The sequence below is a fragment of the Erpetoichthys calabaricus genome, chromosome 1 (genome assembly GCF_900747795.2).
Source record: "Erpetoichthys calabaricus chromosome 1, fErpCal1.3, whole genome shotgun sequence".
In the NCBI taxonomy this organism is placed as follows: domain Eukaryota; kingdom Metazoa; phylum Chordata; class Cladistia; order Polypteriformes; family Polypteridae; genus Erpetoichthys; species Erpetoichthys calabaricus.
In genome coordinates, this window is record NC_041394.2 from 179,191,164 (window position 1) to 179,217,258 (window position 26,095).

The 26,095-nt window shown below is 34.6% G+C and overlaps 1 protein-coding gene across 12 annotated transcripts in view; it reads right to left on the reverse strand.

The window, feature by feature from the left end:
• Positions 1–5,647: 5,647 nt before the first annotated feature.
• The window catches only part of LOC114654314 (IQ motif and SEC7 domain-containing protein 3-like), a 782,842-nt gene continuing 762,394 nt past the window's right edge, over positions 5,648–26,095 (reverse strand). For 2 of the 12 annotated variants that reach the window (XM_051930709.1, XM_051930707.1), the window contains exons 12-14: positions 23,783–23,875; positions 12,586–12,629; positions 5,648–6,106 (exon numbers count right to left, since the gene is read on the reverse strand). In XM_051930709.1, the coding sequence (XP_051786669.1) occupies positions 5,651–6,106; positions 12,586–12,629; positions 23,783–23,875 (593 nt within the window). In that variant the 3' untranslated portion in view covers positions 5,648–5,650. Of the gene's footprint in view, positions 6,107–10,950; positions 12,095–12,585; positions 12,630–23,782; positions 23,876–26,095 lie in introns of those variants that run through there. The other 10 variants (XM_051930701.1, XM_051930738.1, XM_051930734.1 and 7 more) reach the window with 9 other exon arrangements.

The following is a 26,095-nucleotide window of genomic DNA, read 5'->3' on the forward strand; positions in this document are numbered from 1 at the left end:
CAAAATGCTATTATAGTCGTGTGTGAACACACTGAAATATATAAACCACACATCCAAGACAGCTTTTACAGAGGAGTTCATGGAAAGAACAGCCATTTTATTCTTGGACACCAACATGACTAGTTTGTCCAGGGCTGCTAATAGCTGCTCTACATATTTGGCATACACAGAGAAGTAGATCTAGAGAAAGTTTCAACGTGTGGCTGTGAAGCACCTAGAAAACCAAAAGAAACTGTAACCACAGGAATATTGCACAACAGTTATTAAATACTGATGGCTCAGTGGATTTATGCACAAGCCATTTTGATAAATAGACATATGAGGAATATCCTGTATACAATTCTTATAGGATATTTTCATAACAAAATACATATTTGTCTTTTTGTATATATTTATAGATATATTGGAACACCCAAACTTTTTTTTAATAAGCCTCTAATGACTATAATACTATACAAATAATTTTCAAAAAAGTCTCATTGAGCAAGTTCCATAATAAACCTTATTTTTTTTACTTGAATCCCCTTCTTTTTCTTTCTATCTCTCTGTACAGATACTGCATATTTATATAAAATGAGACACTAGAAATAGTGAACATGGAACAATCACAAATGGAGGCCTAGGTATCATAGATTCACTGGTGTTATCATGTCAGGCAGAAAAATCAAACATCATTAATACTGTCTGTCCTGGAACCTCCGCATAGAGTCTTTGATGCTACAAGATAAATATATATTTTAACATTTTACAAAAAGTAAAAGTTTGTCTCATATTCAGTGATTATTTCTCAAACAAATGTGAATTTTTTTTCAATTTACCAAAAAAAGGTTGGAAAATAATCTGAACATTTCTCTCAAATGTTTTAAACATTAACTGTACATTAAATGTATAATTTCTGGCACTTACATCTAATAATCTTGTCCCACTCTTCTTAGATAGATGACTATTTAACAGAACATCAAGATTTCAATGGGTTTTAAACAGTAGCAGCCTTAATTTTAACATGATCCAAGCAGGAGTCTACAAACTTTCAAATCAGTTGACAATACTACGGCAAGAATGGAAGACCTAAAGAAACATCACAACATTATTAGAAAGAGATCTGTGTTATTCTTTTAAAAATAAATGGCCTTTTACAGACTTGACCCTTATGAATGTATTTATAAAAAGACATTTCCTTATGCTTTAACTATAGGCTAAAGCAACCAAAAATTGCATCCACTCCTGAGGTCCAAATAGACGGTTTCAACCATCAAATTGCCAGAAAATTAATTGACAAATATGCAATTGTTAATTACATATACATTGCTATTATTGCAAGTTTACACACATATTTATACAATATAAGAAGACACAATAATAAAATTTGAATGATATTCTATTCTTGATTCGTTTGCCTGTTCTGGTTCATGTAGTTTACTCGCGTTTATAGTACAGCGTATATTTCTTTGGCCACAAAGCCGTGTACTTTATAAAAACAACTAGTTTCAGATTTTCTTTCTGTTAATTCACACAATACATATTAGACAAAAGAAGACTAGAATTTCCAAAGTGTCACAATTTTCTGATGAAAAAGGGCATATCACATGGTAGAAAATAAGGGAATACATGATAAGACTATTTATTTTAACTGAAAACATAACAAATAAACAAACAAGCTCAGACAGAGCAGAAAGTTTATAATAATAAGGTTATCAAGCCACTGTTATGAAAACTATTTTTAACAGTTGAATTGTTATTTTTGAAGAATGCAGCTATCTAAACATGCTTTGCCAAAATTGTCTGATGTATCCTTTACATTTCATCCACTTTCCATAAAATCTCACATGCACACATTAAAAAAAATACACCTGACTCTAAATGTTATTTGGTATCAGGCATGAAGGATATTTATTCAGTGTATTTAAGAAATCACACATCAACAAAATGCCATTTTTTTAAAGTAAGTCTATAAAATCAGTTTTGTACATACTTCATAAAAAGTAAAAAGTGAAGACGTGTAATGGGAATCAGTGCTGCAATCCTGCACTGAAATAAATGAATTAACAAAATGGTAACGTTTTACCATTTTCCATTAACATTTAAACACAACCTAAGTTTGTATATTTCGGCTTATACAGTTTTATATGAATGCAGCATATATTCATGCTGCATAAAAATATATATTTGAGGGTCACCTCTGCAAACAAAATGGATCGCAAACAGCAACAAATCTGAAGAGTTATTTATTTAAATATATTTATTTTATATTGCTCTACTTTAAAAACAGTCTTTCTCTGATATATTGGCAAATGACACTATAACTAGTGACAAATGTGATACTTTAAGAACGCAAAGCCAATGTATACAAAATTGCAGTTTTAAGTGTTTTAGGTCAAATACAATACAATTTCAGGCTACAGATTGGATATGTTTCCATTTAGGTAATTTAAGCAAAATATTTCTATATCATTATTTTAAAAGTTTAATATACTTAGACATTATAATGCTATTTATACAAAAGTTTAAAAAGTTCCTTAATTGTTTGTTGTACTTAGTTTTACTATTACTGTACATATCAGGATGATAATATTACATTGCAACTTGGGAAACCTACAGCTATTAAATATTGTTTAATGTTAATTTAAAAATACATTTGACTCTCTTAATGCATATAAAATATTGCATAAAATGTATTTTGTGTGAAAAGAGGTATAGTTTTACTTTGATAAATATTTGATCATTTTTTCAACACATTATGAGATGAATGGTTTCATTATATATATAACTATTAAGGTCAGTCTTAATATTTTGGATGATTTCTGTTGTGACCACACTCATAAAATGGGTTCATTAAAGTATGTGAAACAAAATGAGACTGATAAAGCAAAGAGTTTGGTAAAGAAAAAAGAACTTGGGGCTAAAAGCTTGTGAAATTGTTGGAAAACAGCATGGTTCAGTGATTTAGTATGTAAATTTATCATGACATGTGAAAATTACTATTTTAGTACAGCATGTGCATTTAAATCTCTGTTCTTGTCTGTTTTTGTCCCTGACCCTGACTGTGTAACTTAACCTCCCTCCAAATTCAAATGTTGCCATCGATAGTTCTATTATATTCAAATAGCATATTGTAATACTAAATGGTGGCTGTTTGAAGAACAATTGATTTAAAATGAACACCTTTTAAATATAAAATTGTCAATGCAAGAGCACTGAAGTACTGTATAACATGGAAAACTATTGTCATATTCTGTATCTGCTCACAAGCTAAACTGTAATTTTTGAAAAGTTTACTCATTTAAAATTCTGCTCCTTTTGACAGATTTAAATCTGAATACAATATTTGTCTTTCAGAAGATTATTTACATCTATAAATTACAATTTATGGATTACATACAAAAATTGTTAAGTGACTGTATTATGGTACAGTTTGGAAATTCTTCTTCTTATAAACTGGTGTTTAACATCAAAAAGATAGCAAAATGTTTAAACAATAATATATGCACTACCATTGTCATTTACAAGCTTAATGCCTTAATGCCAAATCTCTTGTTTAATAGTTTGCTCAGGGAATGCCAACATTGAGATTTGGCTGAAAAAAAATAAAATTCATGTTATGAAAAAAGAATAAAGTAGTAGTATTGGCTTCCATAATTTCTTCAGATAGTGGGCACAATTCATATAGTTTATAATTTGTCACACAGCATTTCGATTTAAATAGCATAATTCCGAAAATGTGAACCAAATGTTAGGATTAACTTTGACAAAAAAATCCAGCTGTCTTAACACATCTGTAACACAAAATGTGTGTAGGGAGAGGAACTAAATGCTAAAACAGCTAAAACTTTTTTTGATTGATTTTTCATTAGGTGTGCAGAAACCATTCTCCGCCCACCCATAGCCACACCCCTAATGCTTAACAGTTCTGTATTGCAAATCAATGGAAAAACATACTGTGTCAGGTGTCACTTGCCAGAACTGCTGTAAGAGTATTTGTCTCGAATTTTTACTTTAGATTTCACCAAACAGATTCTGGCTTTCTTGCTATACTCCAGTTGTTATAGCAATTTAGGATATATGGTTTGTGGTGGGGGCGGCACGGTGGCGCAGTGGGTAGCGCTGCTGCCTCGCAGTTAGGACACCTGGGTTCGATTCCCGGGTCCTCCCTGCGTGGAGTTTGCATGTTCTCCCCGTGTCTGCGTGGGTTTCCTCCGGGCGCTCCGGTTTCCTCCCACATTCCAAAGACATGCAGGTTAGGTGGATTGGCGATTCTAAATTGGCCCTAGTGTGTGCTTGGTGTGTGGGTGTGTTTGTGTGTGTGTCCTGCGGTGGGTTGGCACCCTGCCCAGGATTGGTTCCTGCCTTGTGCCCTGTGTTGGCTGGGATTGGCTCCAGCAGACCCCCGTGACCCTGTGTTCGGATTCAGCGGGTTGGAAAATGGATGGATGGATGGATGGTTTGTGGTGGGGCATGGGGTGGTACGCTTAAATTTAAATAATAATTTTTGAGGTAAGATTACAAATAAATCGAATTGAATTGCTAAAAATAAGTATTTCATAAATGCTTACTTAATAAAAATTTGGGCACTTAGACAAATAAGTGTAATGCAGCCCTAACTGATAAGCTATAGACCATAAAATTAACATTTACAGGCTGGGCACGTATTTAGGATAAATAATTTGTATAGTGCAGTACTAATGCAATAAAGTAAATTCTCATAGAGCTTTCCCATGCCTGATAACTAATAACCGAGTATTGGAAATCACAATTCAATTGGTAATGTTGAAATTATTAATGCCTTTTATTTTACGATTAGTCATTGGGATATAAAAGATATATTACCAGACAACAGAAAATAGGATGTTACAAAATAAAATATTTTTTCTTACACCCAATGTTGTAGCTACAAAAAGCCACAAATTATGAGAAAGGTAGCAACTAAATCATAAAGTTGCTTACAGAGAAAAATGGCATGACTCTTTGTATAGAGCACTGTAAATCCTTCAGAGATTATGTATATCATAATGTGAGATGCATCAATGGAACTGCTAAGCACCTAGGATTCTTTGACTACACCTTTCCTAATAACCCATATATAGTTCATTATCATTATCTACAGATAATTCTAGGGAAAAATAAATTAAGAAGAAATATCATTTTGTGTTGTTTAATCAATGTGGTGCACTGTCTGTGTAGATGGTAAAGAATGCTCTTGAAGTGTGAATCACAAGTAAAAATACTATTCCATTATTAATAAGAATCAATTAAAAATTGACCCAATATTTGAAGTGTCCTTGTTCTTTTTGGCACAAAAGTTTGTCAATCACATGTTAACACACAACCTAAATGTTAAATAATTTTTTAAGAAATAGTATTATCTTATTGTCACTGCTGTGGATGATTAATGACAAAAAAAATTACTGGAACACACAGAGAAAAAAGTGTTAAAGTAAAAAATATAGTTTAAACTACTTGATATTACAAAATACACTACAGAATTAAATTGAATAATTTTACTTGTGTTCTTATTCATAGACATTTAATATATATATATATATATATATATATATTATATATATATATATATATATATATATATATACATATATATATATATATAGACATACATGTGGATATCTATATATAAAACCTATAAAATGTCACTTATTTATACTAAACTTCGTGATCCACTGGAGTACCTCCTGCGATTCATGAGTGGGTTTGGAGGACAGTACTGATGAGGGTGGTTGTAGGGTGGAGGTGGTGGGGGCAGAGGGGGCTGATGGGCACCCTTCACAGGTGTCCCCTGATTCCCACCCTCTGGTGACCTGACAGGAGTGGAGGAATTCGATTGAATGAGCTGATGAGTTGGAGTTTGGCTCAAGATAGCCTCCACGCGATCATGACCACCTTTATCGAGGACAATGACCTTCACAATCTGCTGGCACTGGATAAGTGTTTCTGGGTGTTCTGCACTGGAGTAGTGCGTTGGTGTCCTTGTTCCAAATGACAGCTGCTGCTGTTGGTCCCTCTTATGGTTAAGAAGGATGCCCTGGTGGGCTCCACTCTCTTGGATCCTTGGAGCACTGAGCTGGTATGTTTGAAGCCTGTTGTGAATTGACACCTAGTTTAGAAACAGTCAGAGACAGCATTAAATGTTATAAGACATTCCTTTTCTAAGACATCCGCCCTCTGGTGTACATTAAACAGACATGCGTATTTACAGGCGTGCAGCTGGATGCAGGAGCAGTAGTGCCAGGAGGAGAGAGGAAATGGGGTTTCTTTTTCCAGGGAGGGTTAGGCAGGTCCTGGTGTCATTACAATTTAGGGAAGGATCAAGTGCTCAATCCACAATTGTCACATCTAAAGGAATTATGGAAGTATTATTGTTATGAATATCGTCAACAGTACAAAGGTATTTGTGGAAAATATGATTTTTGTAACATTTTTCATTGCATGCATTTCATATTGATAATCACATTTCAATATGGCATAACCCAGGGAACTGGTGTATGGCTCAGGTAAAATGAACTTTCAAACAAATCAGCAGTCTTCATTATAGTATAATTTTTAATGAGTTTAAAAGTAGAAGAAATATGCCAAATATCTGACATTTGCAGCAATGGTATAAAATATAATGGGCACTGGCTACAGAAATGCCTCCATTGTTATTTCTTATGATTGAAGGTGACACAAGGTAATGCTAACCAACATTTGAAAGGAAACAGACTGACTTTTCCAAGCAAATCCACAATTGAAAGTTGACTTTGAACATGTAATCATGCAAGCAATATAAATTAATCAAGTGTAAGAATTAGCGAGTATAGTTTTTTGAAAGGGAGCTTTAATTTTCAAAAACAAAAGTTTAGGCACGCAACACATTGTGGAAAGCTACCGTATGTCAGTGCTTTTTTTTAATGCAGATGGACTTCCTGTGAAGCATCCATTAAGTTACATAACAAAATGCTTTTTGCTTTTCTCTACAGGATGACTGAAATCTTAAATTTAACAGTTTATAATTACTAAAGAACAAAGCACATAGCTATAAAAGATGACAGTTATTTGTAAAATACAAGTCATGTAATTCTGTACATTATAGTGAAAATACATTTTATATAAGAATCCATCCATCTATCAATCTGCAAAATTACTTTATCCCATTTAAGATTACTTGGGGTTGAAACCTTTCCAGGCAGCAATGGGTAAAAGGTGAGATTTCACTCTAAATGAGACAACTGTCCGTCACAATATATAACTACACACACATACTCTGAAACAATCAAGATTTTTCTAGTCAACCATATAGCAACTTTGGACTGTGGCAGTAAAGAACATTTCCTAAAGGAAAACAGGATAAAATTCCAAATTGTAAACAATAGATATTTAAGAGCCCAATGGGATTCGAGTCGGAAATGTTAATTACCATATTAAAAGGTGTCATTTTGCTTGGCTTTTCTCTACATATCAATCTTGAAATTAATAAATGAGCGTCCAGAATAGAAACTGATTTCCACAGGAATCAAGCCTCATTTCAAGACCTTTTTCTATCTGTAATTGTCTGTACAGAAATTTAAGTCGTCTAGTGTGCCCATCACCATAAAGCCATTTAGCTTTCTACTATACTATCTATAATTTTTTTCACAAACAAACACCCTTAAAGTACTCTCTAAAAACACATTTTTTGTGTGGTATAATGATGCATATTTCATGAGTATAACTGGAAAATGACTCGGTTGTTTACTATGACTAATTTGTGATGGACTAACATATAGGAGTTGGTGAACACAGAATTAACTGGAGAAATGTAAAGCCCCCATTTTGTGTCTCTATGAATCAACATGACAGTGCAAACTAACTGTTCAATCATAAAAGCTTATCATTTCATTTCTCAACCTAACATGATTAGCTAACAGCTAAAGTGCCAATATGTCATTAAGTATGTTTAGAATTCTGACAACCTTCTGTGAGAAGAAGGCTTTCTGGTTTGGTCTAGAATGTCTATTCTGTTCATTTCCAATGCACATTATTGACACAGAGCTGGGTCACCTTTATTAATGTCATTGAGAATTTTAAAGACATTGATAATGTCCTTACATAGCCTTTTATGTTTGGAACTAAATCAATTTCATTCCTTGCAACTGTCAGAACAGCACATGATGCACATGATCTCCCTTTAGAGTTGCTATGTCTTGTGTAGTGTGGTAACCAGACTGTCAAACAATTCTCTTTACATGCAGTCTTATTGGGTCGTTATAGGGCTACAGCATAATGTTAGAAGGATAGAATTATGTGTAAGGAGTGCATCAGATAAGTTAATTTCTGTTTCCTATTAAATGAAGCTACATATGACAGTACTACTACTGTTATTCCTACTTGATTTACATAAATACATTTTATTTGCATATTTTAATTGTGATTAGAATTTCTGCATCAAATCAAGCTTCTACATTATTTTTAGATTTTATTTCCTTTAGGTCAGTAACACCTGTCTTTTATAGATAATTAATGTTCCTTCTACTTTGCATCTAGGATTTGCCTTTTTTCAGCCTTAAACTGCATTTTATAAGTGTTCACCCAGTTTAAAAGAGTGTCCTTGTCTTTTTGAATATATTTTGCTGCCTCTTTAGTATTTGGTATACCTCCACATTTGCTGTTATAAGCAAAATGAGATAAATCAAGAGTTAATGTCATTAATATAAATTAGAATAACAGTCCAAGTACAAATCCCTAAGGGACTGAGGATTTGCCAGTTAGTTGTAATCTTTTCCTAAAACCAATTAACCAGTTTGAAATCTAGCTTTGTAAGCTGTCTCTGATTTAAAATGTTTCTGGCTTAAGAATTAATCTTCAGAGTGGAACCTTATGAAAGGCTTTTTGAAAGTCAGAATGGTTTTGCAGAATCTTTTCCAAAAAATCTGCACAATGCATTGAAGTCAATGGGAATGGAGAAATTGAACTCATTTTTAGTGGATTATAATGGTGCAGTGGTCGTCTAAGAGTCCTTGAGGAAAAGGGCGGTGTCTGCCAACTATGCTGGACCGATTATTGTGTCCAAAATTGTGATCTGAGCTGTGAGACAGCAGTGTTAACCTTTGCACCATCGTGCTTTAAACAACAAAAGACACAGACGGAATGATAGCCAAAAGCAAAATACAAGACATGGCCACAAACTAGAAATATGTAAAAATAAATAAATAAATCTATCATTATGATCACTGAGTTTCATTCTTGAGGAACACATTAGCCATACAACAAAGCAATAGCATGGAACAGTCTTGTTCCAGTTATTGAAGTCACGGCTCCAGGCGCAGATGGAAGATGCTATTTCCTTCTGGCTTCTGCACAGATGCTTTGCACTTTTTTCTTCCCTCAAGAAGATAGGATTGCTTTGTAAATAGTAATAAATCTTTCATTGTTATTATTTCATTGGGTCTCATGTGTTTTCCTTCTGGGAGGGGAGGCTTCTTGCTTCCTATCTGCAGTGTGTGGCTAATTATACATGCATAATTAGCCATGTGGTGCTGCTTTATGGTGACCAGAGTTGTCTTTGTATGTTCCTTGTCATTAGCTACTTCTCTAATTTGAATTGATTGATGAACCACTTTATACTTACTAAAAATTCAATCAACCGGACTGACTGTTTAGAGGAAAAGCAGGATTGCTGGCTGTGTGAGGAGTTCTGGATGGTGATAGTTGTCCCAACCGCTGAGCAATCAAACACATGAGAGAAACAGAGGCCACTGGAATTAAATGAAGGACAGAGGCACAAGAGCAGCATCCAATAGATGGCAAGATGTCCTTGGAGCTGTGTTGTTCATTGTGGGTCAGCTTGGATTAAGGCTGCGTCAAGCATTATCTGGGAAGGAGCCAGATGCAGCTGTATTCGAAGAATGGTCAAGGCACCCTGGAGATTGAAGGCGGCTACAGCTCAGGTCCACGTGTGGGATCAGGGATGTGACAGGCAGTGGCCTTGATGTCTACGGTCTACCTGATGAAAACCAGGAGAGGATGTGAAGGGAAGAAATGTTTTTAATTTTCAGATGACTGGGATTTTTAACTTAGTTATTTGAACTTATCATTTTAGACACCCTGTGACACTGACTTTATTTTATGAAATGGATTGTAATATATTATTTATTTATTTATTGACACAAATAAATTGACTGTTTTTTGCACATTGGAGGACTTTTAATTCTCTGTTTTAGAAATAAGCTGCTTTGATTCCAATTTTAAATTCTTGCTTGTCTGCCTCACTGACCATTCATCCCAGTCAAGACTATCAATGACCCAGGTTCAAGAAGGTACCAAGGCTGTGGTCAACCCAGGCATCTCAGAGACAGATAGAGTGCAGCTAAAATTTACACAGACATTATTACCCAAGTTTTCTTTAAATTGTTTTAAGTACTGTAAAAACTGTGAAACAGAAAGAGTGGCTCCTCTTGTCACTGAGTTGGGGGCAAAATGGGAATCTTGTATTAGAAAGAAAAGTAGGAACATAATTACTCTCTGACACAGTGCAGATGCTCAAATTAATCTGACAGTATATTTTGGACTGTTAGAGGACACTGGAGTTTGTATAAGAATCCCAAGAGAACACAGATATAAACTGCAAATTTGAAACCATATTGTGTTGTACTATAACGCTGGCAAATATTATTTATATTAAATACTACTTAATGCACAGCCAATCAAAACAACATACAAATGAATTAAAATTAAAATAAGAAAAAAAAGATAATCAGAGTTCAAAGTAAAAAATGTTTACAGGGCAGCATGATAGTGGAGTGACAAGTGTTGTGGCCCCAGACTTTCTGGGTTCAAATCTTGGTCAGGGTTCTATCTGTACAGAGCATTCACATTCTCACTCCCATGGGAGTTTTTTCTGGGGACTTTGGTTCCTTCCACAGGTGAAAGACACATAGCTTAGGGTAAATTGCCCTTTGTGAGAGTGTGTGGCCTGCAGTTAAATTGACCATCTACAAATCAGTTCCTGCCATGAATTTGTATTGAAATAAATATATGTGGAAAATAACATAAATTACTAAAGCTCACTTTTACTGAACATCTGTTGATGCAGTGAGTCTAAGCATCCAATCTTATTCAATTCATGAAGAAACTATAGCAAACTGGACCAACAGATGCACAAATAAGGTTTTTAATGTATGGTTGATTAATTATTATCTGCTGTTGCATGCAAACTATACATCAGCTCACAAAAATGTATAGCATTACAAATACATCTACAGAAGTTGTATATTAAATAGTTCTCTTACAGTATAAACTTTCACTACACTCCACTGTGGGGTGCTTGACATTTGGTCAAAGCGTTTAACTTTATTTGTAATGACTGTGTAAGCTTCATGTGATCCAGAATGAAGGAAAATGCCTTCATTAAAACTAAAAAAAAAAGTTGATGACACATTTAATTATGCTAAGCATCCTTCTATGATCATTTACTGTACATAATAATAAAGTCTATGATAATTTACATTACATATTAATTAAATACAGTACACTATCACTATCTCAAAAATAGTATTTTTAAGCCAAATAAATTGTATTGTAGAAACATATACAAACATTATTATTTAAAAAATAATTATGATCATTATTAGGATTAGCATATCTAAATTTGTCTGGTGTATGTGTGGTAACCCCTCTGGTGAGCTCTTGCCTTGTGCCCTTTGCTGCCGGGATTGTCTCTGGATCCCCCATGACCTAACTAGGAAACAGTATTGAAAACAAATGTTTGGATAAATGAACAGAAAAAAGCATACCCAACTGCCTATTTCTATTATCAACATTTGGTATATTAAGACCTTTCATTTCTGCTAAAATACATTATTACTGATAAATTTTTAAATTGATATGACACAATTGAATGGACAGATGATTTTACAATGTACGATAGGCAGCTGGTTGTGATGCTGCCTCACAGTTCTTGGACCCCAGTTCGAGTTCCGGGTTTCGTGTGCCTTCTGTATGGAGTTTGAACATTCTCCCCATGTTCACATGGGTTTCTTCCAGGGGCTCCAGTTTCCTCCCACAGTCCAGAGCTGGTTCCTGACTTGCATCTTTTGCTGCTGGGATAGGCTCTGGCTCCCCATGAACCCTAACCAGGGAAAAGTGGGAAAAATAGATGGATGGAATGGAAGTCTGTCCTTCACCTATAACAAGTATTTTTAGTGCACATTTTGATGGCACGCTGTGAAGTGCTTCAAATTTTGGCCTCTGATTTCAGTATTCTCAAGGCATTATTATGGTTGAATAGTCTACTTCTGACATTGAGTTTTCATGCTTGGTAAAATATGTGCAGCTACTCTCGTAAGTTTAATGTAACGCAAGAAAGGCTGGATAAATTACCTAAATCAAACTGCATTGAATTAAACAAGATGTGTCTCAATATGTTCACTATAAACTATAAAAAGCAAAAACATTAACCATTTGCAGTGTTCAAAAAGTTAACATTTCAAAAGCAAATTGAAAATTCTGTCCCTGCCTCCTCATACATTACATGTATACTTAATGATGAGTTTCTGACACTGATAAAAGCACACACACAACTTACCTGAATTTGCGGATCTCCTTATAAAAGTGACTTACCTCTAATGTATTGTTTCCTGTTTTGTCTTCAAGGTCTCGCTTATCTGTGGACCAAGTTTTTTTATTTATTTTTGTGTTTTAAACATAGGATAGGTGTCATATAAATAAAATGTGTTATTATTATTATTATTATTATTATATTTTAAACAACCTGTTTTTTAAAGACATAAGGCAGGTTTAAAGAAAACTGAAATGTATTATATGAACTTCAAAGAAACTCATCACCATATGTTGTTCACTTTTACACAAATATTTTGCGTTGTGAATTACATTTTGTCAAATATTATGAAAAAGCTCAAATTATATTTAAAATGTTTTAAGTGATTTGTCAAACATTTCACACTTATTTCCTTAAAGTTAGAAGCACTCGTGGGATAGCAGAAACCCCAAGCAAATGTGATTTTCAGTATTCTGCTGATGAGCACTGTTTGTGTTTCTGTTCTTCTTTAGCCCACTGTGAACAGAATGCCATAGTCTCCTCAAACCACCTTTACAGCCACATTGCCTATCTGAGTCTAGCAGTTCATGTAAATAAATTAACTAAAGCATATTTTGTATTAACAAATACTGTATTTCTTAAATGTAAATCATTTTTTTCTTTGTGTACATTGCTACAACTTTAAATAAATTAAGTAAAAGAAACTTTTCCTGAAATATTCACGTTATGCTTTGGGCTCTGCATGTCCACCTATTTCAGAAGTCACAAAGTAGGTTGTTGTAATGTTTATAATTACCGAAAACCTGAGGGTCTAAGTTTGTTCAATATGTTGAGGTATTTATTGTTTTTGGAATATTCAGAAGACAATGTTTTTTTGTGTTTGTGATCCGTATAAGTTGTGTTTATTTACAGTACATCCATACATTTTTTTTAATATGTTTAACTTAATCCAAGCTTGGCTTCGTGATAGGTAGAGGTGGTGCTTGAGTCTATACCAGTGGATTCATGTGTGAGGAAGGAATCAGCACTGGATGAAGTGACAATATGTTGATTAGCACACTCATTCACACCAGACTAATTCAGAGTTACCACTTAACCTAACTTGGATGAGTTTGGGACGTCGGAGGAAAGCAACACTACCCAGAGAAAAAGTGTACACATAGGAAGAGTATGCAGACTCCACACAGGTAGTGTTGGGACTGAGATTCAAATCCATTCTCCTATAATTATGAAGCAGTAGCACTCGTTAGGGTAAATCCAAATGTAAAGGCAATTTTAAAATTATTCGGTAACCACAACAGATAGAAGCAGTCACAATACAACACAATTGTAATGGCATATGGTTAGTTCAAACTTGTACAGCGTAGCGCTATGCCATTTGTTTAGTTGAAGCCAAGGTCAATGAACATGGACGCTCTATTGCCGGATTGCACCATTGTTGAACAACACATCATAGTAAGATTTCTTTGGACAGTGGGAGTGAAACCTACTGAAATTCACCAAAGGAAATTGGCTTGAGGCAGGTAGGTAAGCTTTTTCGGTACCCATCTTGTGCAAACTTTATGGTACCCCAAATCATTATGCACTATGGCATGTGCAGATCCATAGCTGATAAATAAATGTGCAGCAACACTGGACAATGCATCCTGCTAGTCTTCTCTGATAAAGGCTTTCACCATACCAATGGTTGACCAGATTGAGCTTTGTTGTTTACATCTTTTCCTCCTAGTTCAAACCTTTCTACCCGTTCCTAAACTTTTTGTTGAGTCAAGGCTGTTATCACTTTCATACTGAGCGAATATCCAAGAACAAGTCAGTTAAAATTAGTTCAAAAGAAGTTAATTAGCAGCAAAAACAGGTCACTCATTAAGAAAATGATTAGAATGAAAACCTGTGGCCATGATGGTCCTCCAGGACCGGAATTGGTGACCCCTGGTCTAGCGTAAGCTTTCTACAATACTTTTTTGCATGTAGAAGGCAAGCATAGAGTTCATTTACTCCTAACTTTGCTTACACCCATCACAGGTTTTGTAAATTGCTGGTGCAGCTTCTTAGAAAACCTTAATCACAAGTTTTAGTACATTGATCCATTTAACAGCAACCTCTCTTAATCCAGGTCAGGGTCGTTTGACTAGAGCATGGAAGCTACAAGAAAGAGGACCAGTCATTAAGAGACAAGTTAGAGTCAACAGTTAACCCTAACCTACACATATTTGCAACATGGGAATACAAATTGTACTGTATATATGAAGGAAAATTCACCAAAACAGATTTGAGCCCCAGGTCTCTAGAACTGTGAAGTAGCAATATTAATTGCTCCCAGTTTTGTTATTTTCTTTTCTTTTTTTGGCTTGCATTTACATTATTATTAATATTTTTTTGCAAAATAGTTTGATAGTCTTACAATTATTAAGGATTACATTTTGCCTGAAGAAAGGACCTGAGCTGCGTTGAAAGCTTGCAAATTGTAATCTTTTTAGCTAGTCAATATAAGGTGTCATTTTACTTGACTTCTCATTACATCCATAATGTCTAACACGGTACAATACCCTACTACCACTATTATTATGGAAGATATTTCCAGAGGAATCATAACAAGTAGAGATGATTATTGGTGCCTCTATAATAGATATTATTATCTTCTTTTAATTTTTGCCACCTCTGTGTTTTTTTTCCCTAGTGATTTGTTTCCTGTGTGAAGACAGGAAGTTTAGGGGCAATTTAGCAGAAGATATGGCTCTAGGAAAGCTCTTGACTATCTGGCAAGGAACTACTGTTTTATGTTTTTTCAGTGCAGTTATTCCCTGCAACATACTATAGATACAAAGTCTACATTGTTATAGAATAGTTGATCAGCAGCTAGAATTCCTTCTTTTAGGAATTTTAGGAAGCAGGATAATTATATGAATCATTGCAATGAACTAGACATGTTAGGTCCAAATTAGGCACTATTGCCTTGTAAATTATTAGTTTCTTATGACTTGATTAATGAAGCTGAACCATAGTTACAGCCTTGAACAATAGCTACCAAACTGCATTCTGTACAGCTTCATATAGTATATTGCTTAATGGAAAAATCTAGTGATGGGTATGTATGATTTAGTGTCAGTATAAGGAATGGTTACTATGTATACTTCAGTTTAATACCAGACCATCTATAGATTTCACATAAAGAAAGAAACAGCAAGGTCTATGTTCAATTTCGAAACCACTACATTTCAAGCCATATACATTTAGATGAACCTTTATTGCCTGACATTAGAGAATTACATTGTTTAACAAATGACCATTTCAACCACTCAATTGTCTGATTTCTTCAAAAAAGTGTAAAAGGATTAAAACACAGATTTCATAGTTTTGGAGGAATAGAATAACTAAGGAAAGTTGCAGCCTTAATTCTTTCAGCATTGCACTAGTACAGAAGATGAACAGGAGACTCATAATGCTTATACTTTAAAGAAAATTGAATAAACATAAATTATGAAATGTTTGTAAGACATAAAATATATTTACTTTATAAAAGAGAGATCATATTTATAATTAGTACATTTTTGTAACAAGTCATATTAAAACCTAACAGTGATAATAGAATGTAATTACATATATTAGTACAGTAAATAAAATACATGTCTTTTAATAGCTTTTTACAATTTTGTGTAGTTAAAATAGAGCCCAAATAGGCTTGTGGTGACTGAAACAGTTTTCATAGATTCCAACTTAAGTGACATAAAAATTGCATTCATTGATACACTATTGTTAGTAGTTGATTGTGGAGGGTTCATGGCAAATTGTAGTTTATATATCTTTAACGTTATTTTTCAAAGAATTTCACAATTGGAGTGTTAAAATCTACAGTATATTGAGATCTGGCCAAAAGCAAAAATATAGTTGACATAAAGGTGATTACCCAGCTACTTGTGTGACTCGATTGACATTTCAATAACTTTTATTGCAAATTTGTTTTGCTATCCAAAGTGAGTATTGGATGTGTAAAAGAGGAAAAAATATAAGTTGAAATAACTTCTCTTGAGGTAAATTTGAACAAGTATGTTAATCTTTAAAGGTAGATGATTTCAACAGCAAATCTTTTTTAAATGGAAATATTACAAAAAAAAATTTTAAACATTGAGCTGTAATGATAAATTACCTTGAAGTAACAATTTACCAAATTTAAATCAAATCAGTACCCTGGTAGTTGAATTATTTCTTGTGATTTAACACACCGACATGACACCAGTACATACTTTTGCATTTTAAGTCAATGCGTCTAAAAAAAAAGACTTCTAATGGTAGGCCTTTTCCTAGTCACATTAATTACAAGAAACTATTTCTCTGGTTTGCTTAGCTGCTAGTTATATCTAGAACTGTTAAAGCACTGTATTCTTCTAAGTTTTTGCCATGATCAGGCTTTGAGTTTTTGAAATTTTATAATTTCTCTTGGCCTCAAAACTTATTGATACTTTAAGGGTTTTAAATGTCAAGGAATTGTGTGGTTACATTTGGTTTTCTGTTTGATACATTTTTAACGATGTTGCAAATAAGTAACAATCTCCCACAATGCCATGTTGTTTTTCTTATGGGCAATGCCATTTTGTGGATTATTTGCTTACGGATGCTAGGATATTGCTAGGTAAGGTCATCCAGATGTGTGTGTGAGGTACCTGACATAACCAGATTAAAGGCATAAAGGTCTTCATTTCCTGGTAGTGATTCTTGAAAAACATCCTGTGCAACATTTTGCTTAACTATTAGTTCTTTTGATTTTGACACTTAACTTGGCAACATCTTCTAATTCCAATTTCTCTTAATGATGCTGCCACCTTGTGCAGTCAGTACAGCTACAGTTACCAGAATACTATATGGAATTTGCAATCTCGCTGGCAGGATCTCTTACTCTGTGCACATTTGCTACTGTGCATTTTTATCAAGTCTTATCTTTGCATTTGTAGTCCAAATGGGGGTAAACACTGTACAGTTACTAATACTTAAGAGTGATGTATTTCTTAATCTCTGTAATGCATTTGCCAGCATTTGGCATTGTACAGTTAACATAATGCTACAGTTAAATACTTATGTAGGTGCTGTTTTCTTCTGTTGGGTCCCTTATCACATCCATTCTAAAAAAAAAACTGTTGAGAGCAGTTTTTCACAATAAATATGCAAGGCTTATGTGCTCATGAAGATGAACACTAATCTATATTTTCCTGAAGGTCTCAGAGAGTAAAATGCTTTAATACAACACTCCAAGATCTTTGTGTAAGCTGTCACCTGAAAAGAAGTATCAATAGAGGAGATTTTTTCTATAATCTAATTATAGAGTAGATCATTTCACAGGACTGAACCTGTGGAATCTAATTTTTAAATATGATGCTTGGCTGCCTGATGATTTGCTGTTGAGATATGCAAGCAGCAGCAGTAGATGTCGGTAATTGGATTGAGGGGTATCAGAATTTTGGGCTGACTGTTAGGAACCCTGATGAATGCTACAGGCAAAAGCAGTTTAAAATAATATGGTACACTATACTCAGTTGGAGGATATTCTGTTGTTTTAAGGTCAGATAATTTAAATAAAAACTGCAAGATAAAAGGAAAAAAATAGATAAAATACTTATACAGTTAAATCCAAGGTGCAAAATATGGGATTCCAGATTCTGGGACGATCAATGAACCCTGTGGAAACTCTGAGTGCTTGAAAATCAGAATTTGCAGCATGTCCCCTGAAAAAATGTTAAAAATATGTTAAGGTATTATAAGTTACTTACTATTCCTTATTGAGTTCGAGTCAGGAGGCAGTGGTCTGCAAACGCTTCACTGGGGTGTATGGGGCAAGGTGAGTGTTGTCGGTTGTCTGAATAGAACTGTTTGTCTGAGTGTCTGCAGCTAGCCAACAAGGAAGTAGAGCACATCTTTTAAATCAGGAAGGTTCAAAGAAGAGGACAGAATCAAGTTGGGAATCATATAAGACAGCTGCATCTTGCTCCCAGTTCATATGACAGTGAGTCATAACAATGGGAAAGTAAAATCATTGATCTTCTTAGGCTCTCAGACTGCAATGTTGATGTATTTTTTCTTCAATACAAAAGCCAATTATTTGGAGGAATCTGTGGCAGTGATGCTGAGAGTACTTAAGTTCTCAGTAGTCAGCAGGAGTGCGCAGGGGCTAATCAGTGAACACTTTAAAGGGACTTGCTGCTCAGAGGAAAATGCTCCAAGAGAAGGTGCAATGGTCTTTAAAAGAAAGCCTCTAAGTGTGCATATATGAAGGAAAGTGGCTTTTCCACTTCCAATGTAAAATTTTATTTTTCTAGTCTAACTGATTCTTCTCATCTACCTTATTGTATATTACTTAGCACCACAGTAATACTTCAGTGTTCAACCAATGGGACGGCCCAATTAACAGGGGTATTTCAGTCACTGTTTAAACCCACTATTGTCATGTGATAGAATTAAATGCAGAATCTACTTTCTTTACAATTGAATTATAAACTGCATTTCGGTATGGTTGGATTGCATTATAAATGTAATTACATCTGTAAATTAAAGTTGATTATAAACAGATCACAAATTAAAATGTTATATGTGTGTTTTTTTTTTACTTTTTTTTAAAATAATTTTACCTTTACAAGGCTGTCAAGTCCAGAATAATTTAAAGCTGGTTGATTTACATATACAGTAGTGTGGTATTTACTGTGACTGCCTTATGAGATTGAAGGAGGCAAGAAGATGTTAAAAATTAAGTGTTGCATTTTTGAACGGGCGTATAAGTTGAGGTCTAATTTTATGATCGATTTTTCTGGTTTCAAGTCCCGACTTATACACAAGTATATACTGTACTTGCTTCTGTGTTGATTGGTAACTTTAAATTTATCAGGTTTAGTGAGTATATATCAATGGGTTAATGAGATTGCCTGCAATGAATTGGCATCCCATCAATATTTGATCCCTGTCTTATGCCTGATACATCCAGAATATGCTTCAGCTCCTTAATAATGAAATAGTGGAATGAGAGGGTTCATAAAATGGGATGATAGGTATTTGAAATAGTTTATCAAATTTTTATCATGCACGGTACAGTCTGCTTGTATGTACTGTGTTATACTATATTTTAGTCCGTGGCAGATACTTAATATCCCAAACCTTTTGAGAAAAAAAATTCACTATGGTTCTGATTCCCAGCCCAAGGCTGCATGTTTCCTCTGTATCTGTGTAAGTTTCTCTGGGTATGCTAAATTCCTTCCCAATAATATGTACTGTACTTAAGAAGAACTGCCAGCTTTAATTCATCTCTTTGTGTGTGTGTGTGTGTGTGTCTGTGTAAGTGCACACTGTGATGGACTGGTGTTCTGTTCTTACAGGCGACTCCCTACATGCATGTATTTTATGATGCAGAGTCAGACAATTGATGAATGTTACGACTACATGATGATGAACTCAGCAGCTAAAGAGGAGAAATGCTTTGGTTAAATTGTTTTGTAGTCATTGTATTGAGATTATTGTTGAGGTGTTGGAATCTACTTATCTACAGGTGTGTTTAAATATTTTGTAGGTATTAATGTACTTTATTGTATTTTAATGTGTTGTGCAGTTTTATGTGAATTTGCAAAGATATATTTGAGGCAGGCAGGCAGAAATGTGGGGCACAAAAAATAGTATGAGACCTACTGTGCCCTGAGAAAGGTAAGTGTAGGAAAAAACTGGCACTGGCAGAAGGCATGGGTGTCAGAATTAGAGAGTGAGATGTGTGGCCTGGGCAGAAATCAACCATGTTCCCTCCAGATGCCTGAGGGCAAGAGGCACTTTAGTTGAATGGGCCATGTTGATATTTTACAGAGGCCTTCTTAGGGGCCTGTTATTTCCCTCCTTCTCATAACATGGTAGATGCTTCATGGCCAGAGAACCAAACAACAGTAGATGAGTTTTGAAAGGTCTTAGTCTTTTGCGATATATGTGTGGATGAACCACCTTATCGTGGTTAAAAAGAACAGAAGAAGTTACAGGCTTTAATGTGTCCTATTCTCTCAGTAATTATGTTCTATAAGAAAAGACTTTTTGTATACATTTTCTTCATTGGCTTTCTTGGTTTAAGGACATTAGAATTAAACTCCTGCTAATTCATATGTTTGTGAATTGTACATGGTGTTGATTGAACATATTTTGTTTTCTTTTTTCATTGTTCACTGGTATTTATAAAAAGGAGAATGACATCAGTGGCTTTTAAGTAAGTCCTTCTTAAACAGTAAACATTGTTATGTAAACAGCTTTTTTTTTGTAATTTGTAATTTTGTAAATGCTATATTAAATTGCTATATTATATTCAACCAAAACATTATAACACTTATGTTATCCAATTAAATTTAGAGGACTGACTTCAGGAAATATGAATTGTTTTCTTGACCAGTTCCCTGCGACCCTGAAATGGATAATCAAGTTAGAAAAGAGGGGTGGATAGTTGGATGACTTCTACATGGCTCCAATTAAAATGAGCTGAAGTGGGTGCTACAATAATGCTTGTAAGCAATAGAAATCCTCATAATTTGCAGATTTGCACCTTTGTGACTGGAGACCTTATTGTATATCCTTTAAAACTCAAGGCAAAAAAATAAAAATACAAAAGAATAAATAAACTGGCATCTTGGCTCAACAGTGTTAGCACAGAGAGTTACTTGCATACAGTCTGCTTATGTATTTTACTCCAATTTTGTTGTTGTAATGATGTTTTTACATTAAAAATTACTTTATGGGATTTTTCAGGTTATATTTATAAATTGATATGTTTGCAGCTTGATGTTGTAGGTAAACATTTTAATGGTCATTCTCACTATCACCCTCTACACTAAGGTAAGTTTCTTTCAAAATAGGATTAGCAACACTTCTGATATTCATGACTTGTTCTCTGTTTTCACCTCTCTCTTCACAACCTCCACCCTTAGCCTCCTTGACTGTTGATGACTTAACAACCTATTTCCAGGAAAAGGTGGCTGTCAGCAGCAGTTAATTCTCATCGACTCATCCAGCCAACCTGCTCCCTCCTGAACACACACACAAAACATTCTCCTTCTGCTCACTTCTAACCACCACTGATATTTCCAAACTCCTCTCTAGTCACCCAACTAACTGTCCACCAGACCACATCCTCTCACATCTGCTCCAGTCTATCTCTTCCTCATTTTTGCTCATCTATTTTGCTCATCTATTCCTCATTTTCCTTATCTATTCCATCATTTCTGCAATTACGCGTGTTGCAACAACTCACTCATCACATGCACTTTTCCTACATTATTCAAACAGTCTTTAATAACTCCTCTCCTTAAGAAGTCCACACTTGTTCCATCTTAAATAAGTAATTACAGAGCAGTGTCTTCCTTTCCTTTCTGTCAAAAAAACCCCACTGGAATGTGCTATCTATAATCACATCTATTTCTTTCTTCTACAGAACAGGTTACTTGATCTTAATCTGTTAGGATTAAAGAAATGCCACTCGCTGAGATGACTCTACGTACTGTTGTCGACACATTACAGTGGACCAGATCTACCAAAATGTCACCTATTCTCATCCTGATATAGTAGATCTCTCCCCTGTCTTTGACACAATCAAACACCAGATCCCTCTTGCCACCCTCTCTGACCTTGGCATCACTGGGACTGTCCTCACATGGTTTGAGTCATACCTCTTTTGCAGATACTACCATGTGTCCTTTCATGTAGGGATGTCAGGGGCAGACCAGGCAAGCACAGGGGTGCTCCAAGAATCGGTGCTAGGTCCTAATCTCTTTTCTCTGTAAACCTCCTCACTAGGCGCTGTCATTCAGCCCCATGGCTTTTCCTATAAATCCTATGCTAATGATATGCAGCTGTACCTGTCATTTCCTCCAGAGCAGGGGTCCTCAATCAAAGACCAGTGGCTGCAGGTTTTTGTTCAAACCCGGTTGCTTAATTAGAAAGCAATTCTTGCCAATAATTTAATTTAATGGCTTGTTAGTGCTTTAACTCTGCTATGTCAGGTAATTTTCATATCCTAGATTTTCTTCCCCTTTCTAAGGATATCATCCAAATGATTTGAAGGCTAAAATGCATGAGTAATTCTCAGTCCTTCACTTTTTTCTCCTCACTTTCCTTCCAAGTATTTAACTAAAACCCCATAGAGAATGATAAATGGTAACAAGCTAAATGTAGAAATGCTGGTCTCTTTTGTCATTTGCATATTATTGCTAATTAGGAGCAATTAAAAACCAAGAATACAGCTGTTTAAGACTAAAATAACAATAAGGGTTCAAAATCATAACGAGCGAGACAACTAAAGTGAAGCAGAATTGTTACTTGAGCAATAAATGCTTCTTATTAAGCAATTGGGTTGGAGCAAAAACCTGCCACTGCGGCCCTCCAGGATTGTGATTGAGGACCCCTGCTCCAGAGGATCACACAGTATCATCTAGAATTTCCGCATGTCTCACGGATACTGAAACCTGGATGAAGGAACAACATCTCCAGCTCAGCTCTCCAAAGATGGACATTCTTGTTATCCCGGCTCATCTGTCTGTTCAGCACCCCACCTCTGTTCAGATCTGCTCATTATGGCTAACACCCACCAAGCAGATAAGCAACCTTGGGATGGTGATAGATGACCAGAGGTCCTTCAGAGATCATGTGGTCATTTATATGGGCACTAACTCATCCTTCATTTAACCATGGGACTATGGAAGCTGGACAGTCTTGAAGAGAGTATATTTACAGGTTACTTTTAATTAATAATTTTATGAACGTCCAATTTATTTTGCATTCTGTTAGGGAACTTGCATTTAAAAAAATATGTAAGACGGTAAGCTTAAGTTAATAATGTACAAAACATATTTAATGGTCAAGTTTAATTATTTGGATGTAGTAGATACTCTTGGGTGTTTAAGAAACATTCTACTGTAAATATCATTGTAAAGTGTGAATGTTACCAGCATTTGTATAATCAAAGCACAGCTCTTTTTCTTGATCCACTACTACAATAGCAAATGCCTCTAGATGGGACTGAAAAGGATTAAAATCATGGTAAATTAATATTTGCATAAAGCTAATCAAAATTTTATTAAGAACACTGGCTACTCCTTTAATACCTATAATATCAAACACAATCAAAGATTTTATTTGCACATTAAAGCTTTGAAAATAAAAATGCTAATTTTTTCATTCTTTTATGAAACACTTTAAAATTTAGCTTTTTACTGTGTAATAAATGTAAAATCTAATAAAATGTTTTGATTCATTCCCTACCTGGTGGGGAGCCTTGTTTTCCTCGAAGCCCTAACTGACTTCCGTTGTTTTTTGTAGGATGACTTTTTGCTCCTTGTTGCTTCTCCAGTTCCCCTAGCATAAAAAGAAAGTAAATTCTGTTACACATATGCATATAAAGGTTCTTTAAAGAAAAGTCCAAACATAATCACTTAAATTATTTTAATGATTAACCTTTACACCGTAATTTCCTCCATTTTTCCTAAAACTCTAACATTGTCTCTGCAGTAGCATCTATGTGAACTATATTTTGCAGTAAGTTCATACCATGGCAAGTCTACATATGTCTAGTAGGAAAATTACCAATAAATATCAGTGAGACTCTCCATTTACATTCATTTTCTATTTTATCAGATCTTGTTTTTTCTATACTTATAAATACTGTAGAGATTTATGGCATTTGTGCTTCGTTATACTTTACACTCTAAAGAAATAATTTGATGAATTCATTTTGCCTGAAAAATGGCATATTAAAGTATAAAACAAAGAAAATGCTTTCCATTGTAAATATAATTTTACATAATACAATAATAATATAATTAAATTAAACAGTAGTATAGCCCTAAAACAATCATTATTAAAATATAAATATACTGTACATTTAGGTGATGTTTAGAATATAATATGTAATAAATGTGAATTTCCCATTGGGATTAATAAAGTATTATCTATCTATCTATCTATCTATCTATCTATCTATCTATCTATCTATCTATCTATCTATCTATCTATCTATCTATCTATCTATCTATCTATCTATCTATCTATCTAAAAGAGCATGTTAGAAGTGGTGTAATTAGAACAACTTGTTCCTTTATTCGGTGGCCACTCACATCCACAATATAACAAGACAATGAAAGGACCTGGCATAGTGGTTAGGCCTTTAGAAAGTACTGTGGCCTAGTGGAAGCCAAATGCCACTCCTGGGCTTTGCTGGGACCAGAATGCAATTTAAAGTCACCTAAAAGCTAGACAACCAAGAATTATGGGAGATCTTTATTGCAGTTTGGTGTGGACAAGACTACTCCATCATGTAGACATGGAGTATGATGTGTTCAGAATGACCAAGACTTTTCTGTTTACCTTTTATTTTGAGTTCCTACCTATATTCACCACTTCCCCTAATTATTTTGTGTATTACAATACTTGCCCAGATATTATTAGTGTATTCTTTACTGCAACATCCCAAAGAAATGTATCATAGGTTCATTGGAGATTCTAAAATGATGCTGTTTGAGTCGGTGTAGATATAAGCCTGAGTGTGCCCTGTAATGGAGTGCCATCCTGTCCTGGGTTGTTTTCTGCCTTGCATCCAACATTGCTGCATTTAATGCAGTTAGTGATGCAATTTGATGATCTGCATGTGGAACAGAGCCATAATTCAGAGAGGAGGCTGCAACTCTCAGAAATACACCATATGTAATATTTCTTCCTAAGAAGCTTTATATTGCTGTTAGGACAACTTAGGAAGATGCATGAATGAGAAGGCCTAAATGAAGCAAGCTTAACTTGTGCTGGAGAAGTGATATTAATTCTAAACAAAAGTGTGCAGGGAAGATGGCACTTGGTAAGCTGTGGTTCCACATCCATATGGGTGGTAAAAGTCCATTAAAGTCCATATTAGGGATCATGTTCATATTACTGTATATTCAAGAGCCAACAGAATACACTGTGGAACAGAGATCTTTCAAGCAATGAACCTGGTCTTGAACCTTCTTTGGAACTCTCCCTCTCTAGAATACTCTGAACCTTTCAGGCAGGTTTAGAGTGAAAATTTGTTGGTAGGTGGGTAGTACAAATAATGTTTGTTCATACAAGCAAGTGTTGCATATTGGTGAACAAGGGTAATTAGACACTTGTGGGTGTACTTAGAGTGATGGCTGACAGCACGCAGGACCATACAGAGCATCTACTGTATTGTAGGTTTTATTTATGCTGTCGTATATTGTGCTCTATTCAATCCCTTTGCTATTCTTTTTCCTCTGTGAGTGTATCTTGGCTGCAATATTTCCTGGCATAAAATAAAACAGTGTTTGCATGTATAGTCCTCAGTATCCTGGGCAATGGTAAATTTTAACCACAAGATACAGTATCTGGTAGCAACATTGTTTTTAGAAATTAAATAAACACCATACAATATAAATACATATAATTTCCACTATATTTATTTCCATTTGTGACATTGGTTAAATGTAACTAATCTGAAAATGAGAAAATTTTTCAAAAAATGATCACTGATAACATATTTGATTTGCTTCTTCTCTTTATTAACAAAACAAAAAAATAGATATCCCA